This window comes from Nematolebias whitei, chromosome 19, assembly GCF_014905685.2.
Source record: "Nematolebias whitei isolate Nwh7 chromosome 19, NemWhi1, whole genome shotgun sequence".
NCBI classification, from domain to species: domain Eukaryota; kingdom Metazoa; phylum Chordata; class Actinopteri; order Cyprinodontiformes; family Rivulidae; genus Nematolebias; species Nematolebias whitei.
In genome coordinates, this window is record NC_056516.1 from 25,769,912 (window position 1) to 25,784,107 (window position 14,196).

General features: G+C 39.7%; 1 protein-coding gene across 2 annotated transcripts in view; it reads right to left on the minus strand.

The window, feature by feature from the left end:
- Nucleotides 1–13,145, minus strand: part of pag1 (phosphoprotein membrane anchor with glycosphingolipid microdomains 1) — a 21,329-nt gene extending 8,184 nt beyond the window's left edge. The window contains exons 1-6 of one of the 2 annotated variants that reach the window (XM_037693691.1): nucleotides 13,117–13,145; nucleotides 10,911–11,118; nucleotides 9,545–9,602; nucleotides 6,343–6,439; nucleotides 4,860–5,029; nucleotides 3,374–3,802 (exon numbers count right to left, since the gene is read on the minus strand). In XM_037693691.1, the coding sequence (XP_037549619.1) occupies nucleotides 3,374–3,802; nucleotides 4,860–5,029; nucleotides 6,343–6,439; nucleotides 9,545–9,602; nucleotides 10,911–11,074 (918 nt within the window). In that variant the 5' untranslated portion in view covers nucleotides 11,075–11,118; nucleotides 13,117–13,145. Of the gene's footprint in view, nucleotides 1–3,373; nucleotides 3,803–4,859; nucleotides 5,030–6,342; nucleotides 6,440–9,544; nucleotides 9,603–10,910; nucleotides 11,120–13,116 lie in introns of those variants that run through there. The other variant, XM_037693690.1, reaches the window with a different exon arrangement.
- Between the last annotated feature and the right edge of the window lie 1,051 nt (nucleotides 13,146–14,196).

Here is a 14,196-nt window from a genome sequence, read left to right on the forward strand (position 1 = left end):
TTTTTTTTTTTTTTTTTTAAGATATCTTTCACTTTTTGTACTAATTTCTGTTTCTTTCAGCCTATTTGAGCACAGTTGTGCTCTCTCCACTTTCTTCTGGTAATTTAGGCTTCTTTCTGACTTTTCAGCTAGTTTTCAGCTAGGTTTTGCTCATTTCAGTTTTTAGCTATTTAAGTCTTTTTTGTGCTCATTTCTACTTATTTAACCCAAATTCAGCAAATATATTTTCTTTCTACTTTCTTCTGCCAACTTTGGCTTGTTCTTCCAGTTCAGCATGTTTTGAGCTAATTTCAGCTGTTTTTCAACAAGTTCTTCTGCTGCATTTTTGTATGAAACGCAATTTCTCTAGTTGATTCTGCATACTTTGTGCTATTTTAGCCATTTTTACAATAACATCCAGCTCATCCAGGAAATGGTTGCTATGACTTTTGATTTGTGTAACGTTTATACTTTTGACAATATTTAACATTTATATTTATACTTTCTTACTAAAAAATACATCAAGATTTCTTAAATTTCTTCAAAAGCATCGCTCTTCTTGAAAGTTTCTTCATCATACTTCATTTGTTCTACTACCACTTGCTATTTTTAGCTTTTAAGTATCTTTTTGTAGCTTTATGCTAATGTTTTGCTACTTTAAGCTAGTATTTTGTTAATTTCAGCTACTAATTTAAAGTTTAGAGCTTTAAGATATATTATTGCTACTTTTAGTTAGCTTTTTGCTGCTTTAAGAAATAAAATTTCTACCTTAAGCTAGAGTTTTACCCATTTTAGCTAAAGGTTTGCTCCTTTTGGCATTTAGTCAGCTTTTTGGCTGTTTTAATTTTTAGTGATTTGCAAATTCTAGCTTGCATTTAGCTATTTTACACCTTTAGCATGTGTTTTTCTGCTTTTGCTTCAGCTTTAACAACTAATTTTCAGCTTTTTGAGCAAATTTCAGCAGTCATTCAGCCCTCAGTGTTTACGTTGCATTTGTCTTTTTATTTTCACAGAAAATACAATTTCTTCAGTCACGTGTTATCGACGTGCGGTTCAAATATTTCTGCTAGCAAAGATAAGATCATTGCTAGATGAAGAAATAGTTGTGATGTGTAAACATACTTGTCTCACTGCAGGAACAAAGCCCACTGAGCAGAGGTCACACCAAACAGCCACACAGTCTAATAGTCTGAATGTTTATGAAGCATTCACACTGTTGTGATCCAGTTTTCTTCTGTACATTTTTCGGCACAATTCTTGTCTCATTTTCAAGCTGTTTCAACAAATCATTTATCAGCTCTTTCAGGAGAAGGGTGTTATGACTTTTGGTATTGGTGCAACTTTAGCTTTTTGAAATATTTAGCCTTTTCTGCCAGTGCTTTCCTCATTGGAAATTAATTAAGCCCAGTTTACATCTTTCAAATCTTTAGATTTGTTTACAACCTTTTACTGCTCCTTTCACATTTTGTTCTGGTTCAGCTTCTTTCAGCTTCCTTGTGAAAATTTAAACTTATTTTCATCTATTTTCAGCTGGGTTTTTTTTCAGCTGTTTTGCGCTCATTCATATTTTTTCTGCTAACTACGACATTTCTGTGCCTTTTCTAACTTCTTTCTGCTCCATTCAGATTATTTCTGCAAGTCTCAGCTTTTTCTACTATTTAAACCTTTTCAGCTAATTCTACATTTTTTGCACTCATTTCAACTTTTTTTATCCTAATTCAGCAAAAATGTGCTCTCGCCACTTCTTTCATGTAATTTAAGCTTTTTTCTGCTTTTTAGCTACTTTTCAGCTGTTTTACTGCTAATTTCAGCATTTTTCAGATAATTTCCACTTTTTTTCTGCTCATTTCTGCTTCTTTCAGCAAATGTGTTCTGTTTTCTTCTGCTAATTTACACTTGTTCTACCTTTTCAGCTACTGTTTGTTAGCATTATTTTGCTAATTTCAGCTATTTTCAGATTAATGCAAATTTTTCTTGATAATTTCTGCCTAATTAACTTATTTCTGCTAATTTCAGCTTATTATACTTCTTTCAGCTTTTTTCTGCTATCTCAGATACTTTTTAGCTGTTTGTGCTAAATTTAGCTTTTTTAACTAATAACTTGTTTTAACTCATTTCAGCTCCTTCTACTTCCTCCTGGTAGTTTAAGCTTCTTTCAGTCTTTTCAGCATTTTTTTTGGGTGGGGGGTGGGGGGAGAGACTAGTTTCAGCTTTTTTAGCTGATTTCGTAATTTTTGTGCTCATTTCTGTTAATTTAAACCTAATTCAGAAAATATGTGTTCTTTCTGCTTTCTTCTAATTTAGGCTTGTTCTATTTCAGCTACATTTCAGCAAAACATAACATGAACATATTTTAAGAAAATTACAAATTAATCATTGGATGTTTATTTACAACTGATTAAGTTTTGGAGTCCATCCAATTCAAAATGGCTGCCACTGATAGTTAAGCTTAGTGAACACAAAATTGGCTTTCCCTCATTTAAATTTGAAGATGCTGAGCTAAAACTTGCTGTGGAAGTAGCTGAAAGTCATCCCAACACATGCGCTGAGCACTAACAGATGGTGTGAGAGCTTCGTTTAAAACTTTGGCATGAAAAGCATCAGAAAATATGAATTACTTGAAGGAGCTTTACTGCAAATATTAACATTTTAGCAAATCTTAGTGAATAACGAATAAAGCAGACAAGCTGCAAACTTTGAAAACGTCGTTGCTGCTTCAAAGTTTCTACTGAAATAAAAGTTTTCAGTTTTTGTAGGTTGTTTTTTTTTTTTTTTGGGGGGGGAATAAAAATCAGAAGCGTAACTTTAGATGTGTATTTTCAGTAGCTCTGTTGTGATATTTCACCTAAGCTGAACGTTTCTGAACTCTGATAGTCGTAATGTGAGAGGCTGCTGAGAGCATCTCCTTCTCTTCCTCACTCTTTCACCCATATATATACAGTATGTATATGTGTATATATATATATATATATATATATATATATATATATATATATATATGTATGTATATGTATATATATATATCTACCTCTCAGCACTAACTCTTGACTCATTCTCTCCCAATGCCTTTTTTTCTCATTTTTTTCCTCGTGACATCTTGTCGTCTCCATTTCATCTATTACCATCTCCTGCTTCTCTCAACCCGGCTCCCATTTTCATTCTTCTCCCCTCCCTCCTCTGCACAGACAAATTTCTCCTCTCGGTCTGCTGTTCTCCCTAAAGAAGCCCTGAGATGTCAGCCAGCAGATGATAAGTGTGAGACTTTCCTTTTGTTTATTCTGCGTGAACTTTTTTTTCTCAAACCAGTTTCATGAAAGTGTGTGTGGGGGTTTGAGTCTGAAAATCTTTTAAATTGAAATCTACAGGTGGGAGACGGACAACGCACATCCCTCACCTCTCCATTGTGCAGCCCAGCCCCCACCAGCCCGTTCACCACCACTGGCTGGTTGTCGTTTTCATTCAGAACCTTCTCTGGTACCGGCGGAGGAAGGTCCTCCTCCGATTCTTCCAGACCTTTGTGTGAGCGGGGTGCGGTAACGGTGTTTTCAGAGTGCCGTTTGGCCTCCATGTCGGCGCTGTGACGGCTCTTCTTTTTCAGGTCAACAGAGGCGTACTCCACCCCTGGATACAGTGGCCCCCGCTCCGGGGTGCAGGGGGTGAGGCGGCCGTTGAGGAGAACAGGAGGCTGAGGGTCGTCGGGGCTCGGCTGGACGGTACCGTTGGGGAGTGATTGCGAGGGGGGGTCTTTGATCTCCTTGACGGTCTCGTACAGAGAGTCCTCGACGCTGACGTCACGTGACGCCGCCGCAATATCCTTCACCATCTGGATTTTAGAGAAATAGTTGGGTTTGGTAAAATTGTTATACTTTCAATTTACCAGTTTATTCGATATTAACGTGGCACAAAAAGTATGAAAATGTGTTGTAACATTGCTTCTTTGCAATAAATCTTATATCGCCTCTTTATTTCCCATTAAATGGTGCCTCGTACGTGAGGAACCTTCATTTGTGGGTTGAGTAGGGTTGAGTACTTGGATTGCGCCCATAAAAAATAAACAACTTACCAAATCTTCTCTGCCAATGCCAAACAACTGCTGCCTTTTGGTTTGAGTTTCTGGTACCACGGGTGCTAACAGCACCTGTGAGCAACCAGTGAAATCCCGTTTCATCACAGTCCGGGCCCAGACTTTAGCCTACAAGTTGACAACACTCGCCCCAAACAGAGTTTATCAGAGAGTTCCTCCAGAAGTTGGGAAAGGAGAGGATGGAATGGCCTAGCTGCAGTCCTCATCCCAACCCCACTGAATAAGTGTGGGATCAGGATGGGCGGGCGTTTTGCTCCAGACTGACCAACACAACTACACTGACTGGCTCATGGCAAATGCTGCTGCAATCCAACAGCAGTGTGTGACCAAGCTGCAATGTGTGGAGGGGTTGCCAGGTTGTTGTGGCTGTGTATGGTTCTTCCACATGCTACCGAGGCCCTGTTTGAGAAGTTGATAAATTATTAATATTTCTTGTTTATTTAAATTTTAATCTTGCAATCCAATAAATGTTACCAAACAAGAGGCGATAGCTGTTTGACGTTGACAAACATTTGTTTTTCACGGGTCAACCCAGGTACTTAGCTCTACTGCTCAACCCACACATGCATTTTCCAAACAACTGTGGCCCCATTTTGGGAGAAATAAGCAGGCTATTCAACAGTATAAGATTCATTGCCAAGACGCATTGTTACTGCAAAGAAATTGTCAAGCAAACGCAAATTTTCTTACTTTCGGTGCTACGTTTATAAGTTTTAATAATTTCAATAAAACAACAAATATAAAATAAATATCGAATTCATTCAAGTTCAGTCTGAGTAAAACCATCACGTCTGACCTCGTAGGTGTTGTCCCCCGAGGCTGGGGGTCTGTCCTCTGTGAGGGCAGAGTTGGGAGGGATGCTGGGAAGCTCTCGGTCTTGATGACACTTGGAGGACCTGAGCTCTGAATGAGTGAAGAGCGCCTCCTCGGACAGCTGAGGGCTGGTGTCCTGGGTGTCTGTGAGGACTGAGGGATGAACACATCAAGGAGTTCACACGTGCTTATTTTCTGACTTATACAAAGTAGTAGTCCCTCGATACTTTGCGGTTCAACATTTGCGAACTCGCTCTATCGTGGTTTTTCAAATTAAGATTGGACACAAGGAAAAAAAACTGTACATGACACAAGATTGTGAACTTTAATATTACTCACATGATTGGGACAGTACTGAATACTGTACAGTAAAAAGTTAATGAAAAAAATTAAATACTTTGGACAGGCGGTGCCATTTTGTAGTTTTCTCTCAATAAGCCTACACGGTATCCCCGCTCATAATGACTACATTTCCCAGTAGCAAACAGTACCCCACCCAGAAGCCCCATTTCCTTCTGCTGAAATACTAGAGAGAAAGTTCTGATCTGATCTGAAAAATTTCTACACGTATTACAGTGACTTTGGCACCCAGTGGATGCAGAGTACCGCGTGGAACAAACCAAACCGGAGTAGAACCGAACTGCCAGACCCAACAGTGAATCTTGAGAGCTGGTAGCTGGCCCACGAGGATTTACAAGGGAGACGCGTGCCACCGAAGGTCTGGCGCTCCATCCGGAGCTCACCGCCACCACCCAGAGCCAGAGAGCCGACCAGAACCGGCAGGGTAAGTCCGCCGAAATTAAACCAAGTTGGAGCGGAACCGAGACAATGCTGTTCGAGCTAGTGAGTGAACTTTAGTAGCTACATATACAGTACTGTACGTATGTTGTTAACATAATGTAGGTTTAAGAGTTTAAAACATTGCAAGAGGGTGGGAAGGGTTTATAAAGAATTAATATATATATAAATACTAAAATAAATATAACGTCGCTATTTTGTGACTTTTCATTAATTAGAGTGGGGGCGGGGACGTAACCCCCTGCAATAAACGAGGGACTACTGTAAATTGTTCCTTTCTATTAACAGGTTAAATTAGAAAGACCTTCTGGAGTTAAGGTTTTTCAAAGTTTTTCTTTGACCTGACTGTTCGTATTTTGTCCTCCACTTGTCCTCAGTGTTAATCCTTTCAGAATAAAACAATGCACAATTTCATCCCACACGGAATACAAATTTAGATAAATGTAGCTAAAGTCCAAAGAAAAATCTTTAACAAATCTTCAGAAAGCCTAAAATACACAGTAATTAAAATCAGATTCAAAGATTATAAAAAAAAATCTGACTGCTTTAAAGCAAAACATGAAGAAATTAGAGATGTACGTATGACGCACGTATGTACCAGTGACGTCCAGATGGAAATCATGGACCACAAAGATGTTGCCAAGCTGAATGTGAAAGTCTCGGCTTACTTGTACCGCTGGTTAGAGGACCGTTGTGAGAGGTGCTGACGGCTGCGTCGGTCAGTGGACTCTCTGCTGATTGGCTGATGGTCTCCCTCTCCGACACCTGCACAACAAAGGACGAGATGTTTGTCGCAGCTCGTTGAGAGCTCGCTTCAGCGCTGCACAGGAATCAATCTACACTCGTCAGCTCATCCAGACCAGATGACTTTCACACCTCTGTGCAACCCGAGACCTGCAGTCTGCAACATGTCTGGAAAATTATTACAACCCCCCCCCACCCCACAAATTCCATTGTTTTTCACACTTCCCTGCTTCTTTACATTTGTTACCCTAATATACTGTATTTGAGCCTCACTGTTGATTAAAACCATTATCCTACTATTATTCAAGCCTAATTAAATATGTTTTTAATTATTCACCAAGAACAGATCATTTCTGGGGGAATAAAATTTTTAAAAGACTAAGAAAGACTAAAGCAGTCTTACAAACAGATGCCTAGAATTGAAATTTGACTAAGTAATAAATAAATAAAACAATAAAAGAAGCACATATTAACTGAGATGAATACATTAAATTAGTAGACTCATATATACATTTATGTCGACCATAAAGGAGTAATTAATTTAAGCATAATTAAGTATTTTACCCAGCTTTTCTCTACAAACCCAGACCCTCTGCAGCAGATCACTGCTGGCAGCAGCATGCAAAGATTAGAAACTAAAATAAAAAATAAAAATGTGACGAAAGTTTAATCAGCTCAAATCAACTCTGCTCCTAACTGCAAATACAAAAATGGGTGAAAAGTGCACCGATCATGCCAAGCACTCTCAGCTCAGAGGTCTGATTTGTGCACAGATTGTTTTTGACAAACTTGTGAAGCTCAGAAAATGTGAAAATATGTCAAAAAGTGCACATTGTCCAGGGCGTTCTTTGTTTATGTCGGTTGTTTTTCCTGCAGTATGAAAGATTATGTTTCGGAAGCTCAACATCCCCACCTAGTGGCCATTGTGTCACACAGCTGTCAGTGTCAATGATGTAATCTTTTAACTATTTTATTCCCCCAATGTGTTTTTTTTTTTTTATGCGTCTGTCTTATTGTTTGGTTTTAATGCACTACGGATCACGTTATAAGCTGACAAACATCTTTGTCTTTATTAATCATGATATCCATAATAAACATTACATGATGTAATTGGAAAAGACGACATCGTTACTACTCGAGTTCACGGATTCTGATCTCGGATTGAATTAAAAGGTCATTTTGTTCGATATAAAGAGAGCTTTAAAATAAACTAAGTCAGAGGATGACGAGGTGAAGGACAGAGTTCCTAGATGGGGGTGGGGTGGGGTGGGGTGGGGTGGACTGCGGATGAGAGAGGAAGGAGCTCATCTGCTCACGCTCAAAGACAAAGACCCCATTTACCCTGTCAGGCTGTGACATGGTCCGTCATACAAATGGGCACCTCTTGGAACAACTTGGTGAGGCAGCGAGTGACGCTGCAGCGCGGGGTGATGATGAAGATATCAATCAAACACAAGGAAAAGGCTCTGCTGGATGTTCGCACGGCGACACACGTTTAGAGACACAGTAGGAGACCGAGTGGACGACACTCGGCTGGGTATCTGTCAAGCGTCAACCCTGCCCGGGTCCTGAAGTGTGGATATTATGGCGGTTGGTAATGGCCGCCCCTGTCCTGACATTGTGTTCAAAGGACACGGTGTTCATTTTACAGGCTGTCATTATGAAATGAGAAGGTCTGAGGTCAGATCTTTAAACCCTGATCACCTTCCATCTTTCAGATCTTTAGAAGTGAGGTGTTAAAGCAAGCTGATGAATAAATATCTTACCTGTTGTAGATAGTAGGATTGCCGTAATTGCCGGTGTATAAGCCTCTACTTTTTCAGACATTGCCGTGGCTAATTTATGGATTATTAATTTTACTTTTATATTTTATTTTGACAGGCCAACGAGCTTCCTGCCTTCCTACTGAATGCCGAGTCATGTGACTCGTGTCACTCTGGCTGCGGAGCAGGAGTCAAGTCAAATTAATTTATAAAGCACATTTAAAAACAGCAGTTACCAAAAGTGCTTAACAATAAAAATCAATGGCAATAATTTAATGAACATTTACAATGTCAATGAACAATGTATTGTGTACATGCTACCGATACGTATTCTGCTGGGGTTGACTGACGGTCACATGGCCTCAGGTAGGGATTATGGGTCAAATTTACCGGTATGTTCATTTTTAACAAGTTTGGTTACCGTAGATGTTTAGCGTTGTTCTTTTTAGAGATTACCGGTAGTCTTTTCTTTTTAGTCTAGTTTGTGTTCATTCAGTAGGATGTAGGTTATTCAGTAGATTAACCATGAGTCAGAGAGAGTGTTATCATGAAGACCTGTGATTACGCAGTTTGTGTGTGTTGAAAGCGCACCAAAGTCCATGAAACGCCATCTGGTGGTTGATTCTTGTACTACAACAAGAGCTACACAGGCTATCAGGAACTGTGTATTACTTGTGGTATTACAACGTGGCCACTGGTAGCTTATACACCTTATATTTATGTACAAAACTGTGTTTTATTTTAAATTTAGTGTGCGCTCTGTAGATGGGAAATTATTGGTCGAACACGTTTGATCACAGTGTTTGTGCACCTCAAGTGGGCGCACATTACATCCGATTGATTTTGCTAACAGCCATAAAAGAAAAGAAACACTACATCGAACAAAGCGTGATAAGTGCAGTGAAACCTGCAGAGCTGCCTGTTTTATTTAAATCAAATCTTCACGGTGCCACTTTTCAGCTGCAGTGGAGGAAGATTATATAATCAATGCTTTGAAAAGTACTATGGTAACCCATTAGTATATTTATGGCAAAAATCCACTTTGGTCTTGGTCCTACACAGGTCGCCCATATGATCAAAACTATTTATTCAAACCGAGGCGGTTCAAAGAGCGATCTACCACTGTTTTTCACAGAACGCTTCAAAAGATTTGAAGCACCCCTCTAAGGAAAAGTTGAAATTTTAATGATAAAAATAATTCAAGGGCTAATTTTCTACATGTTTTTAAAAACACTTTAGCATCAGCGGGTTAATGGAGATATGCAAACTATCAGGATTACTAACAGTGACCAGATTTTAGCACTATTCCATTCTTAACAAAAAAAAAAAAAAAAAAAGAAAAAGCATTTAGTTGCCGACTTACTCCATTCACAAAGTTTTCTTGGTCTCCAAGTGGGCAAATATTTGTTGATTTTTTCTGCCTGAAAGAAATGAGCAAAAACATTAAAAGACACATAATGACAGGAGATCATGAAGAGCAAAATGTGTGAGGTGGACGTCACTGTGAGTCCAGCACACTGAATCTAAAGAAGCTTCTGATGGGTGTTGCTATCCAGGAATACCAAGTCTTTGCCCTTCACGTACTTGAAGCTCCACTCTGAGTGGAGCTTTCTGAGAATTTCTCGTCATATAAAAAGACATCGCCCAACATCCACAGTGCAAGTTTAAGAATCATCAGAGAAGAAATTAAACCTCTCAAGTTGTTCCTGAAACGTAAGGTGCTCTAAATGTAATCAACTGTTAAACCAATGCATCCTCATAAAAAAATAAATAAAAAAAAACAGATTACTAAAAGTTATGCTTCTTTAATCTCATTTCAGTAAAGTTAAGGATGCTTTAACTTAAGATTTTATTAGATAAATGCTGTTTCTTTATGAGAGGTACAGCACAGGTTGAAGCACTGCGAGATAAAGTTAGAGAGGCCAGACTGTGATGGTTTGGACGTGTCCACGGGAGGGACAGCGGGCATACTGGTAGAAGGAGAAAGCGAAGGATGACTTGATGTGGCGAATCCTGAAGAGCTAACAACCAAAAGAAGAAGAAGCTCTTGAAGACCTAAAAAATGATGCAGCCAATTCCTATTCTAGTGTTCATCCTACCCAAAAATAACTAAAAGAACTGCAAATAAACGTGACTTGTGTTGAAAAACGCTGAGTGAAGAGAAAAAAATGTGTGGAAGAGACAAATGGATGGACGGTACTTATACAGCATCTTTGTGTCTTATAAAGTGTTTTACACTGCAATCTGTGTCCTCATTTACCCATTCATACAGCACTCTACTAGATCTGTACAGAGACTAATCAGTGCTTTATCACATTCATACACCGATGGGACACACATCGGTGTGCCACATCAGCAATGAGGGGTTCAGTGTCTTGCCCAGGGACACTTCAGCATGTGACTGCTGGTGGAATTGAACCCCAACTCTTGCATTGGAAGATGACGGCTCTAACCACTCAGCCACAGTCGCCCCTGTTTACTGAACTGAACCAAAACTTTACAACAACTAAACACTGTGTTCTTTTCTTCTGCTTATCCAAGTTTACTTGAGCTCATTTTTCTCGTTTCTATTTGAAACCTGGAGCCAATTTTATGTTTTTGATGCATTTCTAAATGAAGTCATCTCTGTATAAAGTACTTTGAGCTGTCTTGAATCATCAAGTTGTATTAAAGTTCCCTTGGAAACACGTGGATTGAATTAAATCATATGTGTGTGTGTTGCTGCTCACCCCTTGCAGCTGGCACACAGCAGCAGCAAAACAGAGACCAGCAGGAAACCAGCGAGAACGCTGAGGGAGGTGACTGGGACCAGCTGCTCACTCTGCAGCCACAACGTGCCGCCAGCAGCAGCCTCCATCTCCGACCTCCAATCTCCGCTCGGCACCGGAGCCATGACACATCACAGAGTGTGGGGAGGGGACATCGGACAGATTCGAGCTAAGACAACACACACGAACAAAACAAACAGGCATGTTCAAATGCAGGATTTCAATGATCCTCTTTCAAATCATTTTGTGAAAATGTACTTTTAAAAAGTCTGAACTACCCCTTTAACAATAGCACTTTAAAGGCTCATGCATCCTAAAATGCAGTGTGAATGTTTATTGCTGAAGAACTTGCAGAAAACAACTGAAATTTGCTAAAAACATGCTGAAATGTAGCTGAAGTAGAAGATCAAGCCCAAGTTAGCAGAATAAAGCATAAAGAACACATATTTGCTGAATTTGGTTTAAATAAGCAGAAATTATTACAAAAATTAGTAAATTACAGAATCTAAAAAAGCTGAAATTAGCAAAAAAAAAAAAATAGCTGAAAAGGCAGAAAGAAGCATAAAATACCAGAAGAAAATGGAGAGAGCACAATTGTGCACAACTATGCTGAAAGAAGTGAGCACAAAAAAGTCCAAATTATCTGAAAAACGCAGAAATTTGAAGAAAAAACAAAACAAACAAACAAACAAACAGGTGAATTGTAGTTTAAAATGCAGAATGAAGTTTAAATTACCAGAAGGAAGTGGGAGAGCACACTTTTGCTGAATTAAGCTGAAAAAAGTTGAAATGAGTGCAAAAAAATGCGGATTTACCTGAAAGTGCTGAAATTAGCATAAAACTGCTAAATAGTAGCTGAAGTTGCAGAAAAAGCTGAAACTAGCAGAAATAATTTAGAAGAAACATAAAAATGTTGAGGTTAGCAGAAAGAATCTGAAAGGAGCATAAAACAGCTGAAAGAACAGCTGAAATTAGCTGAAAGTAGCTTATTTATTTATTTATTTTGCACAAGGAAGCTGAAAGAAGCTGAACCAGAACAAAATATGAACGGAGCAGTGAAAGGTTGTAAACACATGTAAAAATTTTGAAGGATGTAAAAAGAGCTCAGTTCATTTCCTATGAGGAAAAAAGTGGCAGAAAAAGCTAAATATTTCAAAAAGCTAAAGTTGCACCAATACCAAAAGTCATAGCACCCTTCTGAACGAGCTGAACATTTTTGATACATGATTTGCTGAAATAACACAAGAATTGTGGAACAAGAAAGATGCCGAAAAACGTATGGAAGAAAAATGGATCACAATAGTGTGAATGCTTCATAAACATTCACACTATTCCTAGTTGAAGAGCTCAAATGGAGAAACAGGGAAAAACAATCACTTTTTCCCTCTACAGATGGATTTACTGTGCTGTTTGAGCTGCGTGCTGTGAGCAGACCACCAGCAGGTGGCAGGAGCGAGCAGAGCGAGCCGCAGTGCAGTCTGCTGCAGTGGTGCTCACACCACAGCCTCCACCTCTGGTGAGGGCTCCGCCGCAGCATCAGGACCCACTTCACGTCTCGGCTGAAGTTGAAGCTCCACTGAACCGGCAGGACCCCTGATTTTATCACAGATGATTTATGGGATGGGGGGGACGGCGAGCGTCCAGGGGGGCCGTGGCAGGGACGAGCTCGTGTGCTACTCCAGGCCTCCTGAAATGTCACACGAATACATTTGCAGAAGAGGGTGTGTGTGATTTGTGTACGCTGCTTACACTGCGGGAGAAACGGTGAAGAATTTGTACCTGGACTGAACAATTGATCCGTTAGGATCTTTGGATATTTGCCCGCTGATCCTGCATTTTTATCCATTAAGACAATTGTGTTTGTCTGTTAGCAAAATATCCCATGAACCACTGGGCAGATTTTAATGAAACCTTCAGCCTAAAACTGTTGTATTAAAAGTGTTGGGGGTGACGAGCCGAACTTCAGCCTGTTGTACAGGTTTTAAAGTTCAAGCAGAGAGTGCTTGTGCTCCAGCAACGAGGAGCTGCATGTCTTCTTTGAAGAAGAATTTTTATTTATTTATTTTTGTTGTTTTTGTTAAAAACATTGATTGTGTCTGCCCAGATGGAGAAAAAAAACCCCACCAAGGCTTGTTTCTCTGTGAGCCACTGGGGAGTCGGACCTTACCTTGACACCTCGGATGATTCGTCAGGACGGCCTCGCCTGGAAGAGAGCAGATAAACAGGGTTTTAAGAGAAGGATTAGAGCACATCTCGTGTTATGTCTGAGTGTGACAGGGGGACAGCAGTAAGGGACTTGTAAGTGCTTCTGATACCGATATCGAATGAACAACAGCCTCTTTAGCTCTCACACACGTCTTCAGCCATATTTATATGATGTGGTGTGTTTTACACACGGGGCAGAAGTGAAGTCCACGTTACTGATCCCATGTAAGTGAGAGGATAACAAGGGACACCACTGCCCAGAAGTATCACCTTAAAACCATAAAATGTGGGCGACAGAGCATGCATTTGTGCATGTGTCTGTTAGCAAAACATCTCAGAAAACAATTATCCGATTTAGGAGTCAACCTGATTCATGGTGGCTGGCACAGCCTACTAATTTACAAAACACAAAAATGTATGCTACGTTACAGATATTGAGCTGTACGTTGGTGTAGTAGCTGATAGTCATTCCCATGATATATGCTCTAAGCGCCAACACAGCTCAAAGGATCTCACAATATCGCGCAAGTGCTTTAAGGTTTGACCAAAATGGCTAAAGATCTGTCCCTTCTCAGCACAAGAAGATTTCAGTTTAAAGCTCCAGGATAGAAAGGCTCGAGGGCGAAATGCATTCCTTCGAGGAACGCTAGGCTTTTAGCTTATTTCTACCTGAAGGTTACGGCCACGAGTTCACTTCACTTTTACTACCAGAGTCTGTGCACACCCTTCAACGTTGACTCGCTGGTACTTGTGAAAATGAAGAATCTCAAATATCCCTGACTTGCACAATTAGCAGAGACCTCTGTTCAGTGGCAGGTAGTTAAGTAGTGTTTGGCCTCATAAAAGTTATAAATGTTTCGTTAACGACTATGTAATTTTTTTTTTACCTTTATCTCCAGATCTTACTTTGGAATGACTCTTCAGAATGGAGTCTACCTGAGGTCCAAATGTTGCCAGGGCTTTTGTGACAAACGAAGGACACATTCGGTATCACTATCTGCTGCTCAAATATATATATATATATATATATTTGAGCAGCAGA